This window comes from Cherax quadricarinatus, chromosome 38 (genome assembly GCF_038502225.1).
Source record: "Cherax quadricarinatus isolate ZL_2023a chromosome 38, ASM3850222v1, whole genome shotgun sequence".
NCBI classification, from domain to species: Eukaryota; Metazoa; Arthropoda; class Malacostraca; order Decapoda; family Parastacidae; genus Cherax; species Cherax quadricarinatus.
Window position 1 is genome coordinate 2,984,121 of NC_091329.1, and position 23,083 is coordinate 3,007,203.

General features: G+C 46.9%; 1 protein-coding gene across 11 annotated transcripts in view; it reads left to right on the forward strand.

Annotated features, from left to right (window-relative positions):
- Window positions 1–23,083, forward strand: part of LOC128692988 (FERM and PDZ domain-containing protein 3) — an 838,384-nt gene that overhangs the window by 512,215 nt on the left and 303,086 nt on the right. For 8 of the 11 annotated variants that reach the window (XM_053782415.2, XM_053782416.2, XM_053782410.2 and 5 more), the window contains one exon: window positions 16,307–16,342. The exons of the other annotated variants lie outside the window; for them this stretch is intronic. In XM_053782415.2, coding sequence (XP_053638390.1) covers window positions 16,307–16,342 — 36 coding nt within the window. The remainder of the gene's footprint in view (window positions 1–16,306; window positions 16,343–23,083) is intronic. 11 annotated transcript variants of the gene reach the window in all.

Sequence of the window (23,083 nt, forward strand, 5' to 3'; positions counted from 1 at the left end):
GGTCTCAGACCAAGTCCTGTGCTACGCCACCTGGTCTCAGACCAAGTCCTGTGCTACGCCACCTGGTCTCAGACCAAGTCCTGTGCTACGCCACCTGGTCTCAGACCAAGTCCTGTGCTACGCCACCTGGTCTCAGACCAAGTCCTGTGCTACGCCACCTGGTCTCAGACCAAGTCCTGTGCTACGCCACCTGGTCTCAGACCAAGTCCTGTGCTACGCCACCTGGTCTCAGACCAAGTCCTGTGCTACGCCACCTGGTCTCAGACCAAGTCCTGTGCTACGCCACCTGGTCTCAGACCAAGTCCTGTGCTACGCCACCTGGTCTCAGACCAAGTCCTGTGCTACGCCACCTGGTCTCAGACCAAGTCCTGTGCTATGCCACCTGGTCTCAGACCAAGTCCTGTGCTACGCCACCTGGTCTCAGACCAAGTCCTGTGCTACGCCACCTGGTCTCAGACCAAGTCCTGTGCTATGCAACCTGGTCTCAGACCAAGTCCTGTGCCCCGCCACCTGGTCTCAGACCAAGTCCTGTGCTACGCCACCTGGTCTCAGACCAAGTCCTGTGCCCCGCCACCTGGTCTCAGACCAAGTCCTGTGCCCCGCCACCTGGTCTCAGACCAAGTCCTGTGCCACGCCACCTGGTCTCAGACCAAGTCCTGTGCCCCGCCACCTGGTCTCAGACCAAGTCCTGTGCCCCGCCACCTGGTCTCAGACCAAGTCCTGTGCCCCGCCACCTGGTCTCAGACCAAGTCCTGTGCTATGCCACCTGGTCTCAGACCAAGTCCTGTGCCCCGCCACCTGGTCTCAGACAAAGTCCTGTGCCCCTCCACATGGTCTCAGATCAAGTCCTGTGCCCCGCCACATGGTCTCAGACCAAGTCCTGTGCCCCGCCACATGGTCTCAGACCAAGTCCTGTGCCCCGCCACCTGGTCTCAGACTAAGTCCTGTGCTACGCCACCTGGTCTCAGACCAAGTCCTGTGCTACGCCACCTGGTCTCAGACTAAGTCCTGTGCCCCGCCACATGGTCTCAGACCAAGTCTGAGACCAGGGGCAAATAAAGATGAGTCTGTACTGAATATTGTGATAGTTGTCTCAGGCAGGACTCTCCTGCCAGAGTGCGCAACTTTTACAAGCTTGTGTTTGCTACTGGTATGGCATGGTAGTACTGTACTTCCCTGGGCGATTGTTTAGTAATCTACCTCCAGGAGTTGTAGGAAGAGTCATGTTGGGGGAAAAGGGGGAGGAGAAGGAGGAGGGAGGGGATTCTAGCTTTAGAAGGGAAAATGGAGAGAATGTAGGCAGAGGCAGAGTGGAGGATTAGTGGGAGCTGGGGGAAAAGGTGGGGGAGGGAGAAGGGGGCGTATGGGGGGCGGGGAAAGGGGTGGGTTTTTTATTTAAAAGTACACCAAGGCTCCCCTTTCCCTTTTTACAGTCTCGAGCACCTTAACCGCACCCTCTCTTCCCTCTTCCCGTGGCTTTCCGGATGTCTGGTTGGGGTGTTTGGGTTTTGGTGAGGGGGTGTGGTGGGTGAGGTTTGGTTGTGTGTGGTACCGGTTATGTTTGTGGGGGTAGTGGGGTGGGTGTGGTGCATGGTTATGTTGTGGGGTGTAAAATGGTGGTGTGTTTGTGTGTTCACGGTTTGTTTTTGGTGGGGAGTGAGTGGGGGGTGGGTACTGGTTAGTTGTGTGGGTGTAGGAGGGTTGTGTTGTGTGTGGTGTTTTGGGATGTTGTGTGTGGGGGAGTGAGTGGGGTTGTGTGTGGTACTGGTTTGCGTGTGGTGAGGAGTGGTCAGGTTTGGTGGTGACGGTAGTGTGGGGTGAGGATGGCGGGGTTTTGTGTGGTGACTGGTTTGGGGTGTGGTGAGGAGGGTAGGTTGTGTGTGGGCACCGGTTTGCGGTGGGTGTGGAGTGGGGTTGTGTGTGGTGTACGGGGTTGTTGTGGTGGGGAGGAGGGTAGGTTTTGTGTGGGGATGGGTTTTGGGGGGTGAGCGAGTGGTGGGGTGTGGTTCTGGTTTGTGTGGGTGAATGGTTTTTGTGTGGGAGGAGTGGGCGGGGTGTGGTGCACCTTTGGGGTTGGTGGGTAGGGGGTGGGCGGCGTGTGGGCACCGGGGGTGGGGGGGTAGTGGGGGTGGGGGTTATGTGGGGAATTTATGTTGTGTGTGGGAGGAGTGGGGGTTTTTGGGGGGACGGTTTTGCTGTGTGTGGTGGGGTTGCGTGTGGTGGGGTCATGGGTTGGGGTTTTGGGGAAAAGGGGGGAGTTGTGTGGGGGGTTCAGGGTGGTGGTGGCTTGTTGTGGGGAGGGGGGGTGTGTGTGGGGGGGGTGGCGGTTGGTGGGTGGGGTTTGGTTGTGTGGGGTAGTGAATTTCAGTGGTGGTGAGGTTTGTTGTGGTGGTGAGTGAGTGGCGGGGGCAGTGGTTTTGGGGTGGGTGGGATTGGGTTGGTGGTGTAGGGGGCGGTTGGGTTGGGTGGGGTTTTGGGGGGTGGTGAGGAGTGGTCGGGTGGGCCTGGTTGTTGTGTGTGGGTGAGTGGGGAGGTTGGGGGGTAGAAGCTGTGTGGGTGCAGGGGTTGTGTGTGGGGGTACGGTTATGCGTGTGTGGGAGTGGGGTGGGGGGGGACCCGGGTGGTGAGGGGGTGGGGTTTGGTGTGGAGGTTATTGGGTGGTGGGAGTGGTTCGGGTTTTGTGGGGGAGGGGAAAATTGTGGTGGTAGGAGGGTTGGTGGGTGGGTGAATTTGGTGTTGCAGGAGGTCAGGGGTTTTTGGGAACTTTTGTGTGTGGTGCAGTATTAGGGCGGGTGAGGGCGGGTCGGGTTGTGTGGGTGGCAGGGTTGCAGCGGGGGGTCAGGTTGGGGGTGATGGAGGGGATTGTGCGTGGGTGATGGATTCGGTGGTGGGGGGAGGTGGCCGGGGGGGAGTGGTATGGTTTTGGGTGGTACCGTTTCGGTTTTGGGGTGGAGGGTCTGGTTGTTTGGGGACGATGGTCGGTGTGGTGAGTGGGGTGGTCAAAGGCTGTGTGGTGAGGTGGGTTTGGGGGGTGAGGAGGGCGGTTGGGGTGGGAGGGTGGTAGGGTTTTGTGGGGAATGGTGGGGGGTGGTGGGGAGGGTCGGTGTGGTAGGATGGTGGTTGGTGGAAAATGAGTGGTTTGGGTGGGTGGTGGGTGGTGGTTTTGGGGCGGTGATGAGTGGTCAGGCCGTGGTGCAGGAGTGGTCAGGGGGGTGTGGAGGTGGGGGTTGTGTGTGGTGCAATGGTTTGGGGTGTGGTGGGGAGTGGCCGGTTGTGTGGTGAGTGAGTGGCAGGGGTGTGGTGTAGGGGGTGGTTTTTGGTGGGAGGAGTGGTTTGTTTTGTGGGAGGGTTATGGGTGTGGTGAGTGATTGTGTGTGAGAGGGTTTGTTGTGGTGGGAGCGAGGGCTTTGGGGGTTTTTGGTGCGGGGGAGGGTCAGGGTGTGGTGATGAGGGTAGGTGGGTGACAGGGTCGGGGTTGGGGGGGTGAGGATGGCTGGTGGGGCGATGGCGGCGGGGGTGGGGAGGAGTGGCTTTTGGGGTTTGGGGGAGGGGGTGGTGTGGTGCAGTGATGGCGGGTGGTAAAGGGGCAGGGGGTGTAGTGAGGGCGGTTTGGGGGGTGTAGTGGGGGGTTTTGGGGGGGTAGCCCAGGGTTTGGTGGTGGGTGTAGGGGTGGTGTGTGTGGGGAGAGTGGTAGTTCTGTGGGGTGGAGGGGGTTGTGTGGGGGAGGAGGGTTGTTGGGGGGGAGGGTTCGGGGGGGGAGGGAGTGGCGGGGTTTTGGTGGGGAGGGAGGTTGTGTGTGGTGAGTGAGTGGGCAGGGGGTATAGTGGGGTGGGCAGTAGGGTGGTTTTGTGGGGTGGGGGGGGTGGTTGTGTGTGGTGAGTGAGGGTTGTTTTTGTGGAGTGAGTGGTTATGTTGTGTGTGGTGTAGCGAGTGGTTGTGTTGTGTGTGGTGTAGGGAGTGGTTGTGTGTGGTGGAGTGAGTGGTTATGTTGTGTGTGGTGTAGGAGGGTTGTGGGGGTGTGGTGGAGGGGGGTTTTTTGGGGGTGGGTAGTGATGGTTGTGGTTTTTGGGGCAGGATGGTTGGTTGTGTGGGGAGTGAGTGGTTGGTGTGTGTGGTGAGTGGTGGCTTTGGTGTAGTGAGTGGTTGTGTTGTGTTTATATGGAGTTTGTCTGGAGAGAGTTCCGGGGGTCAACGCCCCCGCGGCCCGGTCTGTGACCAGGCCTCCTTAGGTCAGTGTCCCAGGATGCGACCCACACCAGTCGACTAACACCCAGGTACCCATTTTGCTGTTTCTACTCTGGCTGGGAATCGAACCCAGGCCCTCACCGTGTGAAGCGAGAGCGTTAACCATTATGTAACTGTTGTTGTCTTTATAGTAAGTATAGTGGTTCAGTAATAATCATCTTCGTGTAACTTGATAATTGACCTTAGAGACTGCAGCCAATATTTTTCCCAGTATAAATAAAAGTTGGATTATCTTACCTGCTTGCATCCTTCCCTTCAAGTACCTTCTCCACAGTCAGTTTTTACTTCCTTATATGAGTCTTCTTATAGGATCACTGAGCGAAACGTTTTTCCCCGAGTTGTCAACTATTTTGTTTAATCGACCATGAGCCTCTGGCTTGGTGATGGACCGGGCCACGGGGGCGTTGACCCCAAGAACACCCTCCAGATAGGTAGATCTCGCATGTGCAGCTTGTGGAAGACGCACTTGGCGTCCCAGGACTCGTTCTGTTCACCTCATGAACCTAGCCCCACCTGTAGAGAGTCCCAGGAGGCAGACCAGGCCTCCCGCTTGACCACCCACTTAGATAAATCAGGCTGTTGGTGTTGACCGCTGTACAATGTAAGCACCACAGCCCGGCTGATCAGGAACTGATTTCAGGAATTCGTCAACGTCCCTTGTGTTTTGAAGTGTCTTCCATAATCCTTGTGATGATAGGGGCTTTCACTTGATGATGAATTTAGGTCTGATGATTGTGTACCTGGAGCAGAGTGTACGGTTGTGCAAACAATGGCTTCTTCGAAATCAAATTAGGTCAATGTTATATGCGAAATTTTGTCGGAGTTTGCTGTAGAATCGGCAAAAAACATCTTGTGCGTTATTATTTACTTTGAATAAAAAGTTAGCAGAGAGCAGCACGGGGGTGTCTGAAGCTCGTAACTCTTATTTCTGTCTAAAGCTCTTAACTAGTAAATCTTTCCAAGTTTCTAATTAGTATTTGTTGCTAAAACCCTAATTGGTAATTCTTGCTAAAGCTCTAACTTATCTTTCTAAAGCTTTAACTAGTGTTTCTAAACTATGTTCTGACTATCCTTTTAATTGTCTAACTAGCATTTCCGACAAATTTACTAATTAGTATTTCTTTCTCAGGCTTTATCTAATATTTCGAATACTCTAAATACTGTTTGTAATATTCTGAACAGTATTTCATTCTAATATTCTAACCAGGGGACGAGGGGCTGTGTGTGTGTTGGGAGGGAGGGAGAGTGAAGTGTGTGTGTGTTGGGAGGGAGGGAGAGTGAAGTGTGTGTGTTGGGAGGGAGGGAGAGTGAAGTGTGTGTGTTGGGAGGGAGGGAGAGTGAAGTGTGTGTGTTGGGAGGGAGGGAGAGTGAAGTGTGTGTGTGTTGGGAGGGAGGGAGAGTGAAGTGTGTGTGTTGGGAGGGAGGGAGAGTGAAGTGTGTGTGTGTTGGGAGGGAGGGAGAGTGAAGTGTGTGTGTTGGGAGGGAGGGAGAGTGAAGTGTGTGTGTGTTGGGAGGGAGAGTGAAGTGTGTGTGTTGGGAGGGAGGGAGAGTGAAGTGTGTGTGTGTTGGGAGGGAGGGAGAGTGAAGTGTGTGTGTTGGGAGGGAGGGAGAGTGAAGTGTGTGTGTGTTGGGAGGGAGGGAGAGTGAAGTGTGTGTGTTGGGAGGGAGGGAGAGTGAAGTGTGTGTGTTGGGAGGGAGGGAGAGTGAAGTGTGTGTGTGTTGGGAGGGAGGGAGAGTGAAGTGTGTGTGTGTTGGGAGGGAGGGAGAGTGAAGTGTGTGTGTTGGGAGGGAGGGAGAGTGAAGTGTGTGTGTGTTGGGAGGGAGGGAGAGTGAAGTGTGTGTGTTGGGAGGGAGGGAGAGTGAAGTGTGTGTGTTGGGAGGGAGGGAGAGTGAAGTGTGTGTGTTGGGAGGGAGGGAGAGTGAAGTGTGTGTGTTGGGAGGGAGGGAGAGTGAAGTGTGTGTGTTGGGAGGGAGGGAGAGTGAAGTGAAGTGTGTGTGTTGGGAGGGAGGGAGAGTGAAGTGTGTGTGTGTTGGGAGGGAGGGAGAGAGTTGAGAGTGTGTGTGTGTTGGGAGGGAGGGAGAGTGAAGTGTGTGTGTTGGGAGGGAGGGAGAGTGAAGTGTGTGTGTTGGGAGGGAGGGAGAGTGAAGTGTGTGTGTGTTGGGAGGGAGGGAGAGTGAAGTGTGTGTGTGTTGGGAGGGAGGGAGAGTGAAGTGTGTGTGTGTTGGGAGGGAGGGAGGAGTGAAGTGTGTGTGTTGGGAGGGAGGGAGAGTGAAGTGTGTGTGTTGGGAGGGAGGGGAGATTGAAGTGTGTGTGTTGGGAGGGAGGGAAGAGTGAAGTGTGTGTGTTGGGAGGGAGGGAGAGTGAAGTGTGTGTGTGTTGGGAGGGAGGGAGAGTGAAGTGTGTGTGTGTTGGGAGGGAGGGAGAGTGAAGTGTGTGTGTGTTGGGAGGGAGAGTGAAGTGTGTGTGTGTTGGGAGGGAGGGAGAGTGAAGTGTGTGTGTGTGTTGGGAGGGAGGGAGGGTGAAGTGTGTGTGTTGGGAGGGTGGGTGTTGTGTGTGTGTGTGTGTGTTGGGAGGGAGAGTGAAGTGTGTGTGTGTTGGGAGGGAGAGTGAAGTGTGTGTGTTGGGAGGGAGAGTGAAGTGTGTGTGTTGGGAGGGAGGGAGAGTGAAGTGTGTGTGTTGGGAGGGAGGGAGAGTGAAGTGTGTGTGTTGGGAGGGAGGGAGAGTGAAGTGTGTGTGTTGGGAGGGAGGGTAAGTGAAGTGTGTGTGTTGGGAGGGAGGGAGAGTGAAGTGTGTGTGTTGGGAGGGAGGGAGAGTGAAGTGTGTGTGTGTTGGGAGGGAGGGAGAGTGAAGTGTGTGTGTGTTGGGAGGGAGAGTAAGTGAAGTGTGTGTGTTGGGAGGGAGGATAAGTGAAGTGTGTGTGTGTTGGGAGGGAGGGAGAGTGAAGTGTGTGTGTTGGGAGGGAGGGAGAGTGAAGTGTGTGTGTGTTGGGAGGGAGGGAGAGTGAAGTGTGTGTGTGTTGTGTGTGTTGGGAGGGAGGGAGGGTGAAGTGTGTGTGTTGGGAGGGAGGGTGAAGTGTGTGTGTTGGGAGGGAGGGTGAAGTGTGTGTGTTGGGAGGGAGAGTGAAGTGTGTGTGTGTTGGGAGGGAGGGAAGTGAAGTGTGTGTGTTGGGAGGGAGGGAGAGTGAAGTGTGTGTGGGAGGGAGGGAGGGTGTGTGTGTGTGTTGGGAGGGAGGGTGAAGTGTGTGTGTGTTGGGAGGGAGGGTGAAGTGTGTGTGTGTGTGTGTGTGGTGGGAGCGAGTACCAGGTGAGTGTGTGTGGTCGGAGTGAGTACCAGGTGAGTGTGTGTGGTGGGAGGGAGGGTGAAGTGTGTATGTGTGTGTTGGGAGGGAGAGTGAAGTGTGTGTGTGTTGGGAGGGAGGGTGAAGTGTGTGTGTGTTGGGAGGACGGGTGAAGTGTGTGTGTTGGGAGGAAGGGTGAAGTGTGTGTTTGTGTGTGTGTGTGTGTGTGTGTTGGGAGGGAGGGAGAGTGAAGTGTGTGTGTGTTGGGAGGAAGGGTGAAGTGTGTGTGTGTGTGTGTGTGTGTGTGTGTGTGTGTGTGTGTGTGTGTGTTGGGAGGGAGGGAGAGTGAAGTGTGTGTGTGTTGGGAGGGAGGGAGAGTGAAGTGTGTGTGTGTTGGGAGGAAGGGTGAAGTGTGTGTGTGTGTGTGTGTGTGTTGGGAGGGAGGGAGAGTGAAGTGTGTGTGTGTTGGGAGGGAGGGTGAAGTGTGTGTGTTGGGAGGGAGGGTGAAGTGTGTGTGTGTGTGTGTGTGTTGGGAGGGAGGGTGAAGTGTGTGTGTGTTGGGAGTGAGGGTGAAGTGTGTGTGTGTTGGGAGGGAGGGTGAAGTGTGTATGTGTGTGTTGGGAGGGAGAGTGAAGTGTGTGTGTGTTGGGAGGGAGGGTGAAGTGTGTGTGTGTTGGGAGGACGGGTGAAGTGTGTGTGTTGGGAGGAAGGGTGAAGTGTGTGTTTGTGTGTGTGTGTGTGTGTGTGTGTGTGTGTGTTGGGAGGGAGAGTGAAGTGTGTGTGTGTTGGGAGGGAGGGTGAAGTGTGTGTGTGTGTTGGGAGGGAGGGTGAAGTGTGTGTGTGTGTGTGTGTGGAGGGAGGGAGAGTGAAGTGTGTGTGTGTTGGGAAGGAGGGTGAAGTGTGTGTGTTGGGAGGGAGGGTGAAGTGTGTGTGTGTGTGTTGGGAGGGAGGGAGAGTGAAGTGTGTGTGTGTTGGGAGGAAGGGTGAAGTGTGTGTGTTGGGAGGGAGGGAGGGAGGGTGAAGTGTGTGTGTGTGTTGGGAGGGACGGAGGGTGAAGTGTGTGTGTGTTGGGAGGAAGGGTGAAGTGTGTGTGTTGGGAGGGAGGGAGGGTGAAGTGTGTGTGTGTGTTAGGAGGGAGGGTGAAGTGTGTGGCGATGGTGTGGGATTTAGTGTGTGGGGAGTCTAGGTGTGTGGAGGGGAGATGAGGTGTGCAGCAAGATGAATAGTATTTTGGGGAGATGGAGTGGGAGGGGGGATAAGGAGGGAGGGAGGGTGGGGGAGGGGTGGATGATGGAGGAAGGGTGGAGGTGGAGGCACAGTGCCGCTGGGCTCTCCACGTGTGCCAGCCCGACCCTTCGCTGCTGCCAGGCTAGGAGGCACACCCTACTCTCCGCAGTAGCTAGTAACCAGCCAGCCTGTAACAGGCCAGCTTCTAGGTGCCTAACAACTCAAATGGAAAGAGAGGAACGTCTGCTAAACTAGAAATCTAGACATCGGGCAGGAGACTATAAACTAGACGTGGCAGGAGAATGATCGGTTGTGATTCCCTCTTTGTGACTACAGGAGCAACAGTGTTCCATCTTTAGTGTTCTCCTAGAATGACCGCACACGGGTTTAGCGCTGCATGAAATACAATCTATAGTCTACCGTCGACAGTGTTATGTAGCTACAGGTGCCACGTTGAGGTGGTTGTGGCGTCACACCTTCAGGATGGAGTGGCCTGCAGTGACTAGTGGACGGCAGTGCCAAGGTCCTTCCCGTAATATTGTGCAGTGAACTCATATGAGAGCCAGGTAGGTGTGGGGGAGGTTTTGAGGTGGGAGATGATGGGGGAAAGAGGAGAGGTGAGGTGGGGGTAGAGGGGAGAGGTAGGGGGAACTGGGAGCAAGTAATATTTGAAGTGAGATAGGCCTAAATTTACACCTGTAACACAGTTAATGTATCAACAGTGCGCACTGTGCAGCTTCCCTGGTCAGTAAGTTATGTTTAGTGGGTACATCACCCTGTGTTACCTGCAATGCATGACTCCTTCATTCTATATGAGTTACATGGTGGGAACACCTTCAGTATGCGGCTAGCCTATACTTGACGAGTTCTCACACAGGATAGGTTTTCCCTGCCATATTCCATCACACAGAATACGTTCCCCTGTCATGTTCCATCACAAAGTATGGGTTTCATATATGAAGCAGTGTGTCAGCTTGAGTTAGGAGACTTCGGTAGTGTCAGCTTGAGTTGGGAAACTTCGGTAATATAATAAGGATGCAGTCAAGCTTTCCACGTAGGGTTCAGCAGGTATGAAATGTTTTGTAGCAGTAGAGTTGGAGTCTCTATCACGAAAGATGCTCTGTTGTCATGTACTAGAATAATAAATAGGATGCTCAGTACTAAGTTCACCTTTAGTCTGTTTTCTGAGTTTTGCAGGCCAGTACTCCATTTTTTGTTTTCTCTGACCTCTTCCAATTTTCGTAATATTTCATCTTCAGTTGTAAATAGCTGAGCAGCATATTAAAAATTTTGTAATGTTTGCATCACTGATACTTCTTCTAGGCCATGTTCCCAACAATGGCAAATTATTCAGTAGAACAGTAAAAATGTGATTGGCGAAATTGAAACAAACCCGTTTGTTTCATAAATTCTGAATTTCCCTTAAAGCCTGGGGAATGCAACTCCATTTGACTCATTCATTCTTAACTTCACTTAATGCTTATGGAACACAGCCTATTCGTCCATGTTGTTAACTTGACTTAATTCCTGTGGAACGCAACCCTCTTCATCCACTATGCTCTTAACTTCGCTTAACAAAAGGAAGACGCAGCCACAATTGTCCCATATTCTCTTAACTTCACCTACAAAGGTGAAACGCAAACCTGTTCGTCCTAACTTCACGTCACATTCCTGAATAATACATTCCATAGTCTCAGTGCATCATATTAGAATAGCTCTTTCTTAATCGTGCTCCATTGACTCGCTTGACTTTATACTGTAGTTTTAGTTGTCTGCTCATTCTGTTTCCTCCTATCATGAATGTTATCAACTTCGTTTTTGAGTATCTTGTATAGGAACATAAGAACATAAGAAAGAAGGAACACTGCAACAGGCCTACTGACCCATGCGGAGCAGGTCCATGTGTCCCCCCCGGATTAGCCCAATGACCCCCCCCCCCCTTCCGGATTAACCCAATGACCCGCCCAGTCTGGTCACCTCCACTCAAGGAAGGAGCACGGCACCAGACCCAGCAGCACAAGCTAGTCAGGTCCAACTCACACCCACCCACACCCACTCATGTATTTATCTAACCTATTTTTAAAACTACACAACGTTTTAGCCTGAATAACTGTACTCGGGAGTTTGTTCCACTCATCCACAACTCTGTTACCAAACCAGTGCTTTCCTATATGCTTCCTGAATCTGAATTTTTCCAACTTGAAACCATTGCTGCGAGTCCTGTCTTGGCTGGAATTTTTCAGCACGCTATTTACATCCCCTTTATTTATTCCTGTTTTCCATTTATACACCTCGATCATATCCCACCTAATTCTACGCCTTTTGAGAGAGTGCAGATTCAGGGCCCTCAGTCTATACTCATAGGGAAGATTTCTGAAACATGGGATCATTGTCATCCTCCTCTGTAGGTTTTCCAGTGCATTTATATCCATTCTGTAATACGGTGACCAGAACTGAGCAGCATAGTCTAAATGAGGCCTAACCAAGGATATATAGAGTTGAAGAACAACCTGAGGACTTCTATTCTTTATACTTTTAGATATGAAGCCAAGAATTCTGTTAGTTTTATTACGAACACTAATGCACTGTTGTCTTGGTTTTAGATTAATGCTAACCAGAACTTCTAAATCCTTTTTGCAATCAGTAGTATTAAGATCTACATTATTTAGTTTATATGTGGCATGGTTATTTACCTTTCCAACATTTAGAACTTTGCATTTGTCAATATTAAACTGCATCTGCCACTTCTCCGACTATTACATCAGTCTATTCAAATCATCCTGGAGTGCTCTAGTGTCCTCATTAGAATGAATTGGACGGCCTATTTTGGTGTCATCAGCAAATTTGCTTATGTCGCTATTTATTCCCGCATCTATGTCGTTTATGTAAATTGTGAATAACAACGGGCCCAACACTGACCCCTGAGGAACACCGCTTGTGACGTGCCCTCATTCTGATTTCTCCCTATTTATGCAAACTCTCTGCTGCCTATTTGTCAGCCATGCCTCTACCCACGAAAAAATTTCTCCTCCTATTCCGTGTGCCTTAAGTTTCCTCAGTAGCCTCTGGTGTGGAACTCTATCGAAAGCCTTACTGAAGTCCATATACACAATATCATATTACCATGATCTACCTCCTCAAACACCTTAGTGAAAAAAGTTAGTAAATTCGCAAGACAGGAACGCCCCTTTGTAAAACCGTGTTGAGATTCATTAATCAATCTGTGCCTATCAAGATGGCTACTGATTACTTCGGCAATTATTGATTCCATAAATTTTCCCACTAAGGAGGTAGGGCTTATTGGTCTATAGTTCGAAGCCAAGGACCTGTCACCTGCCTTGTAAATAGGTATTACATTTGCCATTTTCCACTTATCAGGCACTATGCTAGTTTGTAGTGATATGTTAAAAAGATTAGCCAAATGTATGCTAAGTTCCTCTTTACATTCCTTTAACACCCTTGCAAACAGTTCATCAGTTAGTTAGTTTAATATGTTTATTATGCACCCCATACCCATCCAGTGGGCGGTAGTCAAAAGATTACAGAGGTACATAATGGGTCCAGGGACTGGGCGTCAAAGTTTTGATAGCTGAGCAAGTTACAGAGGTAATGAATTCACAATTTACAAAGGTAATGAACTCACAATTTACAAAGGTAATGAACTCCAGGTAGGTCTAGTCACAATCATGACAAGTTACAAAGGTATTTACAGATTACAGAGGTACACAATGGGTCCAGGGACCGGGCTCCAAAGTTTTGATGGCTGAACTAGGTACAAGGTAATGAACTCACAAGTTACAAAGGTAATGAATACTGTAAGAATGGTTACTTACGTGTATACATGGCTGCAATCATGAACAAATTTTAGAGTAATGAGCAATCCACACTTCCACACCCGGTCACAACTGTAGTGAGTTATTGGTGCAAATGTTGATTGCTGAGTCTCACACACACACACACACACACACACACACACACACACACACACACACATACACACACACACACACACACACACACACACACACACACACACATATACAAATTCATACACACACACACACACACACTCATACACACACACACACACACACACACACACACACACACACACACACACACACACACACACACACACACACACACACACACACTCAGTTCATCAGGGCCTGGGGATTTGTTAGGTTTTAGTTTCTCTATTTGTCTGAGGACCATATCACTAGTTACCACAATCGTACATAGTTTATCATCATCCAGTTCTACATAAACTATTTCAGGAATATCGCTAGTATTTTCCTAGGTGAAAACTGAGAGGAAGTAGGTATTGAGAATTTCACACATATCCTTATCACTGTCAGTGATCTGACCAGAGTTACTTTTAAGTGGGCCAATCTTGTCCCTAATCTTATTTCTGTATACCTGAAAGAACTCTTTTGGGTTAGTCTTTGAATCCCTTGCGACCTTAGCCTCATAATCCCTTTTTGCTTTTCTTATTCCTTTCTTTATTTCTCTCTTTAATTGAATACATGTATATTGATTTCTTAACTGCCCATCCCCTCTTTTGATACGCCTATATATGCCTCTCTTCTGACCAATGAGATGTTTTAATCTATTGTTCATCCATCTGGGATCATGTTTGTTAGATCTAATTTCCCTACTCGGAACAAAAGTTGTGAGAGAGGTATAAGATTGAACAAATACACATCCTCTTGTATGTGACTATGTACCTGTATAATTAACACAGTTGATTACACAACTGGGTTGTTGGTGGGTTGCTAGTTAATGATGCAAATTTAGAGTGAACAATGAGGGTTTCATTGAGCACTCTTAGTGTATGAGATATTTACACAGCTGCATTAGGCCTCAGGTTAGTAGTAAAGGAGCATTCAATTATATAATGTCGAAAGTGGTGTCCCTGGTCGTATTCACACAGCTTACATGTAGAACACTTTGGTTACGGAACAAAAAGGCACAATACCGTGACTGGAACAATACACAGGTAACCCGCACAAATACACAATGCATATGCACTAGTGCTACGGGGTACATGATGTATGTGGGATTGATGAATCAGTGGTTAGAGCGTCGTGGATTTTGACTTGCTCCCCACAAGGCGGGCTAAAATAATACGGGTTCGATCCCCGGTCAGTCTGTTAATTGCTTGAAAATCACGTGTTTATGGATACAATAATATGGGAAGGTATATATACGACGGAGATGGTAAAGCCTTTGATCTGTGCAATATTTATGTCAGTTTTATCGTCATAAAAGTGCAGGTATCTATTTTTAGACCCTGTCGACCCGCCTTGGGATTCAACGAGGTCACTTCTGCAGTGTGTTGTAGCATGTGGGTTGCCTGCTTGAGTAGAGTCAGCTTCATTAGTAAAGGGTTAATGTAGTTGTTGAATATGATGTTGGTAGCATTAGTGCAGTTATTGTTTGTGTGTGATGTACAGTCTGGTTTAGTGTGGCCGGCGGTACACTGTTGACTGAACCATCACTGTACAGGTGGTGTTCACTGCAACACAGCTTGTCTGTACACCATGCCTTTGTTTTTAGTACAGTTTTGATAATCATTGATTTTCGTTATTGTTCTGAATGACGCTCGTGTATGTTACTACATTGGTTAGTAGACGGGTGTTGTTTATATATAATTTTATGTATGATTCATTGGTTTGTTTTTAACTCACAAGTTAGAGACTACGTTGGGAGATAGGTTTTGTGAGGGAGAGTGGGTGTGGGCGAGGGAGAATGGATGTGGGAGAGTGGGCGTGGGCGAAGGAGAGTGGGTGTGGGAGTGCAGGAGAGCAGCAACGCAGAGGAACCATCGATATTGACTAGTGGAAACTGCAGCCTTAATTGGGAATTGGTGTACACCTGATCCTCCAGATGCCTCCCTAAACCCCTCACCCCCACTCTCCACCCTCACTCTCCACCTTATCCTACACCCACATCCACCACCCCCACCTACACCCACATCCACCACCCCCACCTTCATCTTCCAGCCTCACTTCAGAACCAGTGGCTGGACGTTGATTTCTTGACGCTGATTTCTTAATATACCTTTGATGGGGTTCGAGGTATTTCCTCCTCCCGCGGCCCTGCCCTGGGCCAGGCTTGAATGGTGCTTGCTTGCTCAACCAGGCTGTTGCTGCTGGCTGGTTCACATATCCATCACTGCCTTGGTGATCCGGCACCATAACCGTTGATCCTCTCCATAACTTCTCCAGTTTGCTCCTGAAAACTTACAACACTCGTCTCGGCAGTGTTTCTGACATCTTCTGGAAAGATCTTTAGTCTGGGACCACGAATGTTGATACAGTGTTCTCTTATTGTGTCCACGGTGCCCCTGCTTTTCATTGGGTTTATTTTATATTTCCTTCCATATCTCTCACGCCAGTTTATGGCATTAGGATGATTTAGGACCAGGCTGTCTAGTGCCTTCGACATATATATTGTCATTCTCTCTCTCTCTCTCTCTCTCTCTCTCTCTCTCTCTCTCTCTCTCTCTCCTTCAGTGAGTACATATTTAGGACTTCGAGATGTTCCCATTAATTTAAATGATTTGTCTTTATTCGGACCGTAAATGATCTTTGAGTCTGTTCCAGCTCTGATATCTCTCTTGCCCTGAGAGGAGCCATCAACACTGAACAAGAGGGAGCATAAGCTATTTGAAAAGTGTCATCATTAACCATTTCCCTTATTTTGAAAGTTCTCATTATCCACTCCGTCATTTTCCTGGCTTTCTTGACATTTGCTTTGTTGTGTTCCTTGAAACTAAGGTCAGCTGATTTATTATTCTTAACGTTTTCATTGGTGATTCTCTGGTGTTTTGTAAACAGGGTCTGTTTTCAGTTCATCCTGTTTTCATATCTGCGCAGTTAGAACTTGTCTTCGTTGAACGTCATGTTATTCTCCTCTGCTGACTGGTGGACTTTGCTTATATCTTCTTGATATTGATGTCATACTGATGTTACTGCGACAGTGAAGAGATTATTAAGGCGAGTTGAACGGCACTGCAGCTGGCTGCTGCTTCCTTACCATCTCTCCCAGCTGGTGGCACGTTACCATCTCTCCCAGCTGGTGGCACGTTACCCTCTCTCCCAACTGGTGGCACGTTACCATCTCTCCCAGCTGGTGGCACGTTACCCTCTCTCCCAACTGGTGGCACGTTACCATCTCTCCCAGCTGGTGATAGACTGGAAATATTCCATTTTATCATGCAGTTATCATCCTTTATGTTTTATTATCATGCTTTAATATGCATCATCCTGTTCGTGAGTTTTTATCGCCGTGTTTCACTTCTGCTATTCTCTTCCTCGTGTATTCCTTTTTTTCCCTCTTATCATTCTCTACCTCATGTATTATTCCCTTTTCTCATTTACTATCATTATCCTCTTGTCTGTCATGTCAACGTCATGTTTTCTCATATTGTTCTCTCTCTCTCTCTCTCTCTCTCTCTCTCTCTCTCTCTCTCTCTCTCTCTCTCTCTCTCTCTCTCTCTCTCTCTCATTTACTCACTTTATTTAAACTATTTATTCTCCTCATCCTGCCAGGTGTTCGCTGTTCATCTGTGTGGCACAGCAGCTGTGGTATGTCCCATACACACCACTGTGTATACAACTTTTTAATACACTTTATTGTTACGTATATTCTGATCGCATACTTTCCTTCCCTAAGTAAGACGCGAGGAGTTGGAACCGGAGTTACTTAAACTTTAGTGTAGTTTACTGTTAGTATGCTATCGTAGTTTACTGCTAGTATGCTATCGTAGTTTACTGTTAGTATGCTATCGTAGTTTACTGTTAGTATGCTATCGTAGTTTACTGTTAGTATGCTATCGTAGTTTACTGTTAGTATGCTATCGTAGTTTACTGCTAGTATGCTATCGTAGTTTACTGCTAGTATGCTATCGTAGTTTACTGTTAGTATGCTATCGTAGTTTACTGTTAGTATGATATCGTAGTTTACTGTTAGTATGCTATCGTAGTTTACTGCTAGTATGCTATCGTAGTTTACTGTTAGTATGCTATCGTAGTTTACTGTTAGTATGCTATCGTAGTTTACTGTTAGTATGCTATCGTAGTTTACTGTTAGTATGCTATCGTAGTTTACTGCTAGTATGCTATCGTAGTTTACTGTTAGTATGCTATCGTAGTTTACTGTTAGTATGCTATCGTAGTTTACTGCTAGTATGCTATCGTAGTTTACTGCTAGTATGCTATCGTAGTTTACTGCTAGTATGCTATCGTAGTTTACTGCTAGTATGCTATCGTAGTTTACTGCTAGTATGCTGTCGTAGTTTACTGCTAGTATGCTGTCGTAGTTTACTGTTAGTATGCTGTCGTAGTTTACTGTTAGTATGCTGTCGTAGTTTACTGTTAGTATGCTATCGTAGTTTACTGCTAGTATGCTATCGTAGTTTACTGTTAGTATGCTATCGTAGTTTACTGTTAGTATGCTATCGTAGTTTACTGTTAGTATGTTATCGTAGTTTGCTGCTAGTATGTTATCGTAGTTTACTGCTAGTATGCTATCGTAGTTTACTGCTAGTATGCTATCGTAGTTTACTGCTAGTATGCTATCGTAGTTTACTGCTAGTATGTTATCGTAGTTTACTGCTAGTATGCTGTCGTAGTTTACTGCTAGTATGCTATCGTAGTTTACTGCTAGTATGCTATCGTAGTTTACTGTTAGTATGCTATCGTAGTTTACTGCTAGTATGCTATCGTAGTTTACTGCTAGTATGCTATCGTAGTTTACTGTTAGTATGCTATCGTAGTTTACTGCTAGTATGCTATCGTAGTTTACTGTTAGTATGCTATCGTAGTTTACTGTTAGTATGCTATCGTAGTTTACTGCTAGTATGCTATCGTAGTTTACTGTTAGTATGCTATCGTAGTTTACTGTTAGTATGCTATCGTAGTTTACTGTTAGTATGCTATCGTAGTTTACTGTTAGTATGCTATCGTAGTTTACTGTTAGTATGCTATCGTAGTTTACTGTTAGTATGCTATCGTAGTTTACTGCTAGTATGCTATCGTAGTTTACTGCTAGTATGCTATCGTAGTTTACTGTTAGTATGATATCGTAGTTTACTGTTAGTATGCTATCGTAGTTTACTGCTAGTATGCTATCGTAGTTTACTGCTAGTATGCTATCGTAGTTTACTGTTAGTATGCTATCGTAGTTTACTGTTAGTATGCTATCGTAGTTTACTGCTAGTATGCTATCGTAGTTTACTGTTAGTATGCTATCGTAGTTTACTGCTAGTATGCTATCGTAGTTTACTGCTAGTATGCTATCGTAGTTTACTGTTAGTATGCTATCGTAGTTTACTGTTAGTATGCTATCGTAGTTTACTGCTAGTATGTTATCGTAGTTTACTGTTAGTATGCTATCGTAGTTTACTGTTAGTATGCTATCGTAGTTTACTGCTAGTATGCTATCGTAGTTTACTGTTAGTATGCTATCGTAGTTTACTGCTAGTATGCTATCGTAGTTTACTGCTAGTATGCTATCGTAGTTTACTGTTAGTATGCTATCGTAGTTTACTGTTAGTATGCTATCGTAGTTTACTGCTAGTATGCTATCGTAGTTTACTGCTAGTATGCTATCGTAGTTTACTGCTAGTATGCTATCGTAGTTTACTGCTAGTATGCTGTCGTAGTTTACTGCTAGTATGCTGTCGTAGTTTACTGTTAGTATGCTGTCGTAGTTTACTGTTAGTATGCTATCGTAGTTTACTGCTAGTATGCTATCGTAGTTTACTGTTAGTATGCTATCGTAGTTTACTGTTAGTATGCTATCGTAGTTTACTGTTAGTATGCTATCGTAGTTTACTGTTAGTATGCTATCGTAGTTTACTGTTAGTATGCTATCGTAGTTTACTGTTAGTATGCTATCGTAGTTTACTGCTAGTATGCTATCGTAGTTTACTGTTAGTATGCTATCGTAGTTTACTGTTAGTATGCTATCGTAGTTTACTGCTAGTATGCTATCGTAGTTTGCTGCTAGTATGCTATCGTAGTTTACTGTTAGTATGCTATCGTAGTTTACTGCTAGTATGCTATCGTAGTTTACTGCTAGTATGCTATCGTAGTTTACTGTTAGTATGCTATCGTAGTTTACTGTTAGTATGCTATCGTAGTTTACTGTTAGTATGCTATCGTAGTTTACTGCTAGTATGCTATCGTAGTTTACTGCTATTATGCTATCGTAGTTTACTGCTAGTATGCTATCGTAGTTTACTGCTATTATGCTATCGTAGTTTACTGCTAGTATGCTGTCGTAGTTTACTGTTAGTATGCTGTCGTAGTTTACTGTTAGTATGCTGTCGTAGTTTACTGTTAGTATGCTATTGCAGTTTACTGTTAGTATGCTATCGTAGTTTACTGTTAGTATGCTATTGCAGTTTACTGTTAGTATGCTATCGTAGTTTACTGTTAGTATTCTCTCATAGTTTACTGTTAGTATGCTATTGCAGTTTACTGTTGTTAGTATGCTATCGTAGTTTACTGTTAGTATGCTATCGTAGTTTACTGTTAGTATGCTATCGTAATTTACTGTTAGTATGCTATCGTAGTTTACTGCAAGTATGCTATCGTAGTTTACTGCAAGTATGCTATCGTAGTTTACTGTTAGTTTGCTATCGTAGTTAACTGCTGTTAGTTTGCTATCATAATTTACTGTTAGTATGCTATCGTAGTTTACTGCTGTTAGTTTGCTATCGTAGTTTACTGTTAGTTTGCTATCGTAGTTAACTGCTGTTAGTTTGCTATCGTAGTTTGCTGTTAATATACTATCACAGTCTATTACTATTAATATGTTATAGTTTACTATTAGTATGCTATCGTAGTTTACTGTTGTGTGTTATCGTAGTTTATTACTGTTAATGTTATCGTAGTTTATTATTAGTAGCCTATTTTTTACTGTTTTTAGGATATAAATGTAACTTAGTTTTGCCTTCATGCTATCGTAGTTTAGGATATATATATATATATATGTGGTGCCGAATAGGTAAAACTGGTCAGTTAGCAAGAACTCGTTTAAACTTAAGTCCTTTCTAAAATTTTCTCTTATACGTTTAAAGATATATTTTTTTCATTTATGTTAATGTAAAAATTAATAATTCTGTACTAAATGAACCTTAAAAAGCTTACCTGACCTTATTATAACAAGCACAATTTAATTTAGCCTAATCTAACTAACTATATTTTAGATAACTTAATAATAAACACGAAATATATTTTTTTCGTTAGGTTCAGAATGATTTTTGGGTAAATTATTGCATACACAAATTTTCGCTTGTCTTATTGCGAAAATCGCGTTTTGGTTTAAATAGCAACGCGCTTCTTGCCAAACTTATCTTGTCTAACAGGTGTATCTTGTGGGGAGGGGGTTCCCTCACTAGTTATACTGACCTAAAGTGTAATTTGGAAATTCCAGCGGGGTTTTGTAATTCCTGGCGATCTCTCGTGACCACGAATGACCTCTTAGCGCCTTGGTCACCAGCCGTGACCCAGGCCATTCGCTGGTCACGCTGAAGGAGTTCATGAGTGCCATTACGGGCAGGAAAGTTCCTTAGTGTGTGCCTAGAATGAATGTCTCACGAGGCAGAGTTGCTGCTACCACTCACCCACACCACCTGCATACCCCACATCACTCACCCACTCCCGTATATTAGCCACATTTTCCACCAGCATACCCCCCCTTCCCCTCCATCCACCAAAAATAATGAAGGCATTGAAAAATTAGATATAAGATTGGAAGGAGTACGGAAGAAGTAAATGTGTTCAGATATTTGGGAGTTGACTTGTCAGTCGGTGGGTGTGTGAAAGATGAGATCAGTCGTAGAATAAAAGAGGAGAAAAATGTGGCTGATGCATTGAAACAACTGTGGAGACTAAGAACCTCATCCCTGGAGGAATAATTGGGAATGCATATTGGTACCAACACTGTTGTATGGCTGCCTCCTACCCTGCAGTGATGAGGCTGCAGGCAGTAGCGATATCGTGTTTGAGTGCAATGTGTGGTGTGAGTATAATGCAGAGAATTCAGAGTTTCAAGTTTAGGATGAGGTGTGGAGTTAGTGAAAGTATTATTTAGAGAGCTAAGGATGGGATGTTGAGGTTTGGGCACTTACTCACCCACACCTTGCCACCTACCCGAGCATCACCCACACATCACCCACTATCTGCCATCACCCACAATCTGCACTAACCGCCCATCATACAACTACTTTTCGCTAATCCTATCCTAAATGCACGTACCCTACAATCTCAAGTTCCCACCCACCCTTCCCACATCACGTCCATTCCTCCCTCACCACCCACCCACTTATGGGAGCTGCAACAAATTGGGTGTCAAGAAAAGGGTGGCGCCATTAGACTAATAACATCCTTTGGGATATGATTAGTAAATATATGGGCGGAGAAAAAGCTTAAATTTGGCTCAGGCACTGAAGTAAGAGGCCAGTGGCACTGAGATTATTTTTTTTTTTCAGGTAATAATATTTCATTATAGCGCCAGAAATTACATGAGATTAATTGTTTGCCTTCTCGTTGGATAGTTAAAATATTTTACAAGAGTCTCCGCTTCGAGAATCAGTTTCCACCATTAAAGAAAACTAAAATGAAGGAGTAACTTAAAAATATTGGACAATTTGTGTAACGTTACGAGTTTACCCGTAACATTGCGTGGCGTTACGAGTTTACCCATAACATTGCTTGACGTTAGGAGTTTACCCGTAACATTGCGTAATGTTACGAGTTTATCTGTAACATTGCGTGACATTACAGGTCTTCCTGTAAAGCCTAACGTCACGCGGAGTTTATTCCTCTGATAATGAAGAGTTTTATTTCAGAGAAAACATTGTCTCGAGACTCTGAGCTTCGATGATGATGATGATAATAATAATAATAATAATAATAATAAATCCATACTTCGCCGTTTGCTTTGTTAACTTTGCTTATCATCGATGTGTTTTGAATATGCAGTTACGTAATTTATTAGGCTGAATAAATATATACTTGAATACTGCTTATCTCGAGTGTGTATGAGAATGTATGTATGCATATGTGTTTGTATATGTATGTATCTGCGTCCTCGTTCTCAGTCGTTGAAAAAGACTTTGCAGTGGTTTAGCAGTGAATTGTTGTAGCCACGGTATTGATTTTTCTTCTTCTCCAAGATTAAATTAGGTCATCCAGTTCTTGAAGGTTAGACACAAGTGTTGATCAGTTAATGAAGTCATGGGAAGGTTAATGTTGGAGGTGGGAGGTGCAGGTGGTGTGTGTGTGTGTGTGTGTGTGTGTGTGTGTGTGTGTGTGTGTGGTGCAGGTGGTGTCTGAGGTGCAGGTGGTGTCTGTGTGAGGTGCAGGTGGTGTGTGTGTGCGAGGTGTAGGTGGTGTCTGTGATGTGCAGGTGGTGTGTGTGTGTGTGTGTGTGTGTGTGTGAGGTGCAGGTGGTGGGTGTGTGAGGTGCAGGTGGTGTGTGTGTGAGGTGCAGGTGGTGTGTGTGTGAGGTGCAGGTGGTGTGTGTGTGAGGTGCAGGTGGTGGGTGTGTGAGGTGCAGGTGGTGGGTGTGTGAGGTGCAGGTGATGGGTGTGTGCGGTGCGGGTGGTGTGTGTGTGAGGTGTAGGTGGTGTCTGTGATGTGCAGGTGGCGTGTGTGTGTGTGTGAGAGAGGTGCAGGTGGTGTGTGTGTGAGGTGCAGGTGGTGGGTGTGTGAGGTGCAGGTGGTGTGTGTGTGAGGTGCAGGTGGTGTGTGTGAGAGGTGCAGGTGGTGTGTGTGTGAGGTGCAGGTGGTGGGTGTGTGAGGTGCAGGTGATGGGTGTGTGAGGTGCAGGTGGTGTGTGTGTGAGGTGTAGGTGGTGTCTGTGATGTGCAGGTGGCGTGTGTGTGTGTGTGTGTGTGTGTGTGTGAGGTGCAGGTGGTGTGTGTGTGAGGTGCAGGTGGTGGGTGTGTGAGGTGCAGGTGGTGTGTGTGTGAGGTGCAGATGGTGTGTGTGTGTGAGGTGCACGTGGTGTGTGTGAGGTGCACGTGGTGTGTGTGAGGTGCAGGTGGTGTGTGAGGTGCAGGTGGTGTGTGTGTGTGAGGTGCACGTGGTGTGTGTGAGGTGCACGTGGTGTGTGTGAGGTGCAGGTGGTGTGTGAGGTGCAGGTGGTGTGTGTGTGTGTGAGGTGCAGGTGGTGTGTGTGTGTGAGGTGCAGGTGGTGGATGTGTGAGGTGCAGGTGGTGTGTGTGTGTGAGGTGCAGGTGGTGGATGTGTGAGGTGCAGGTGGTGTGTGTGTGTGTGCATTTTACAATATTGCTGTTCTTGTTTGCTGTACTC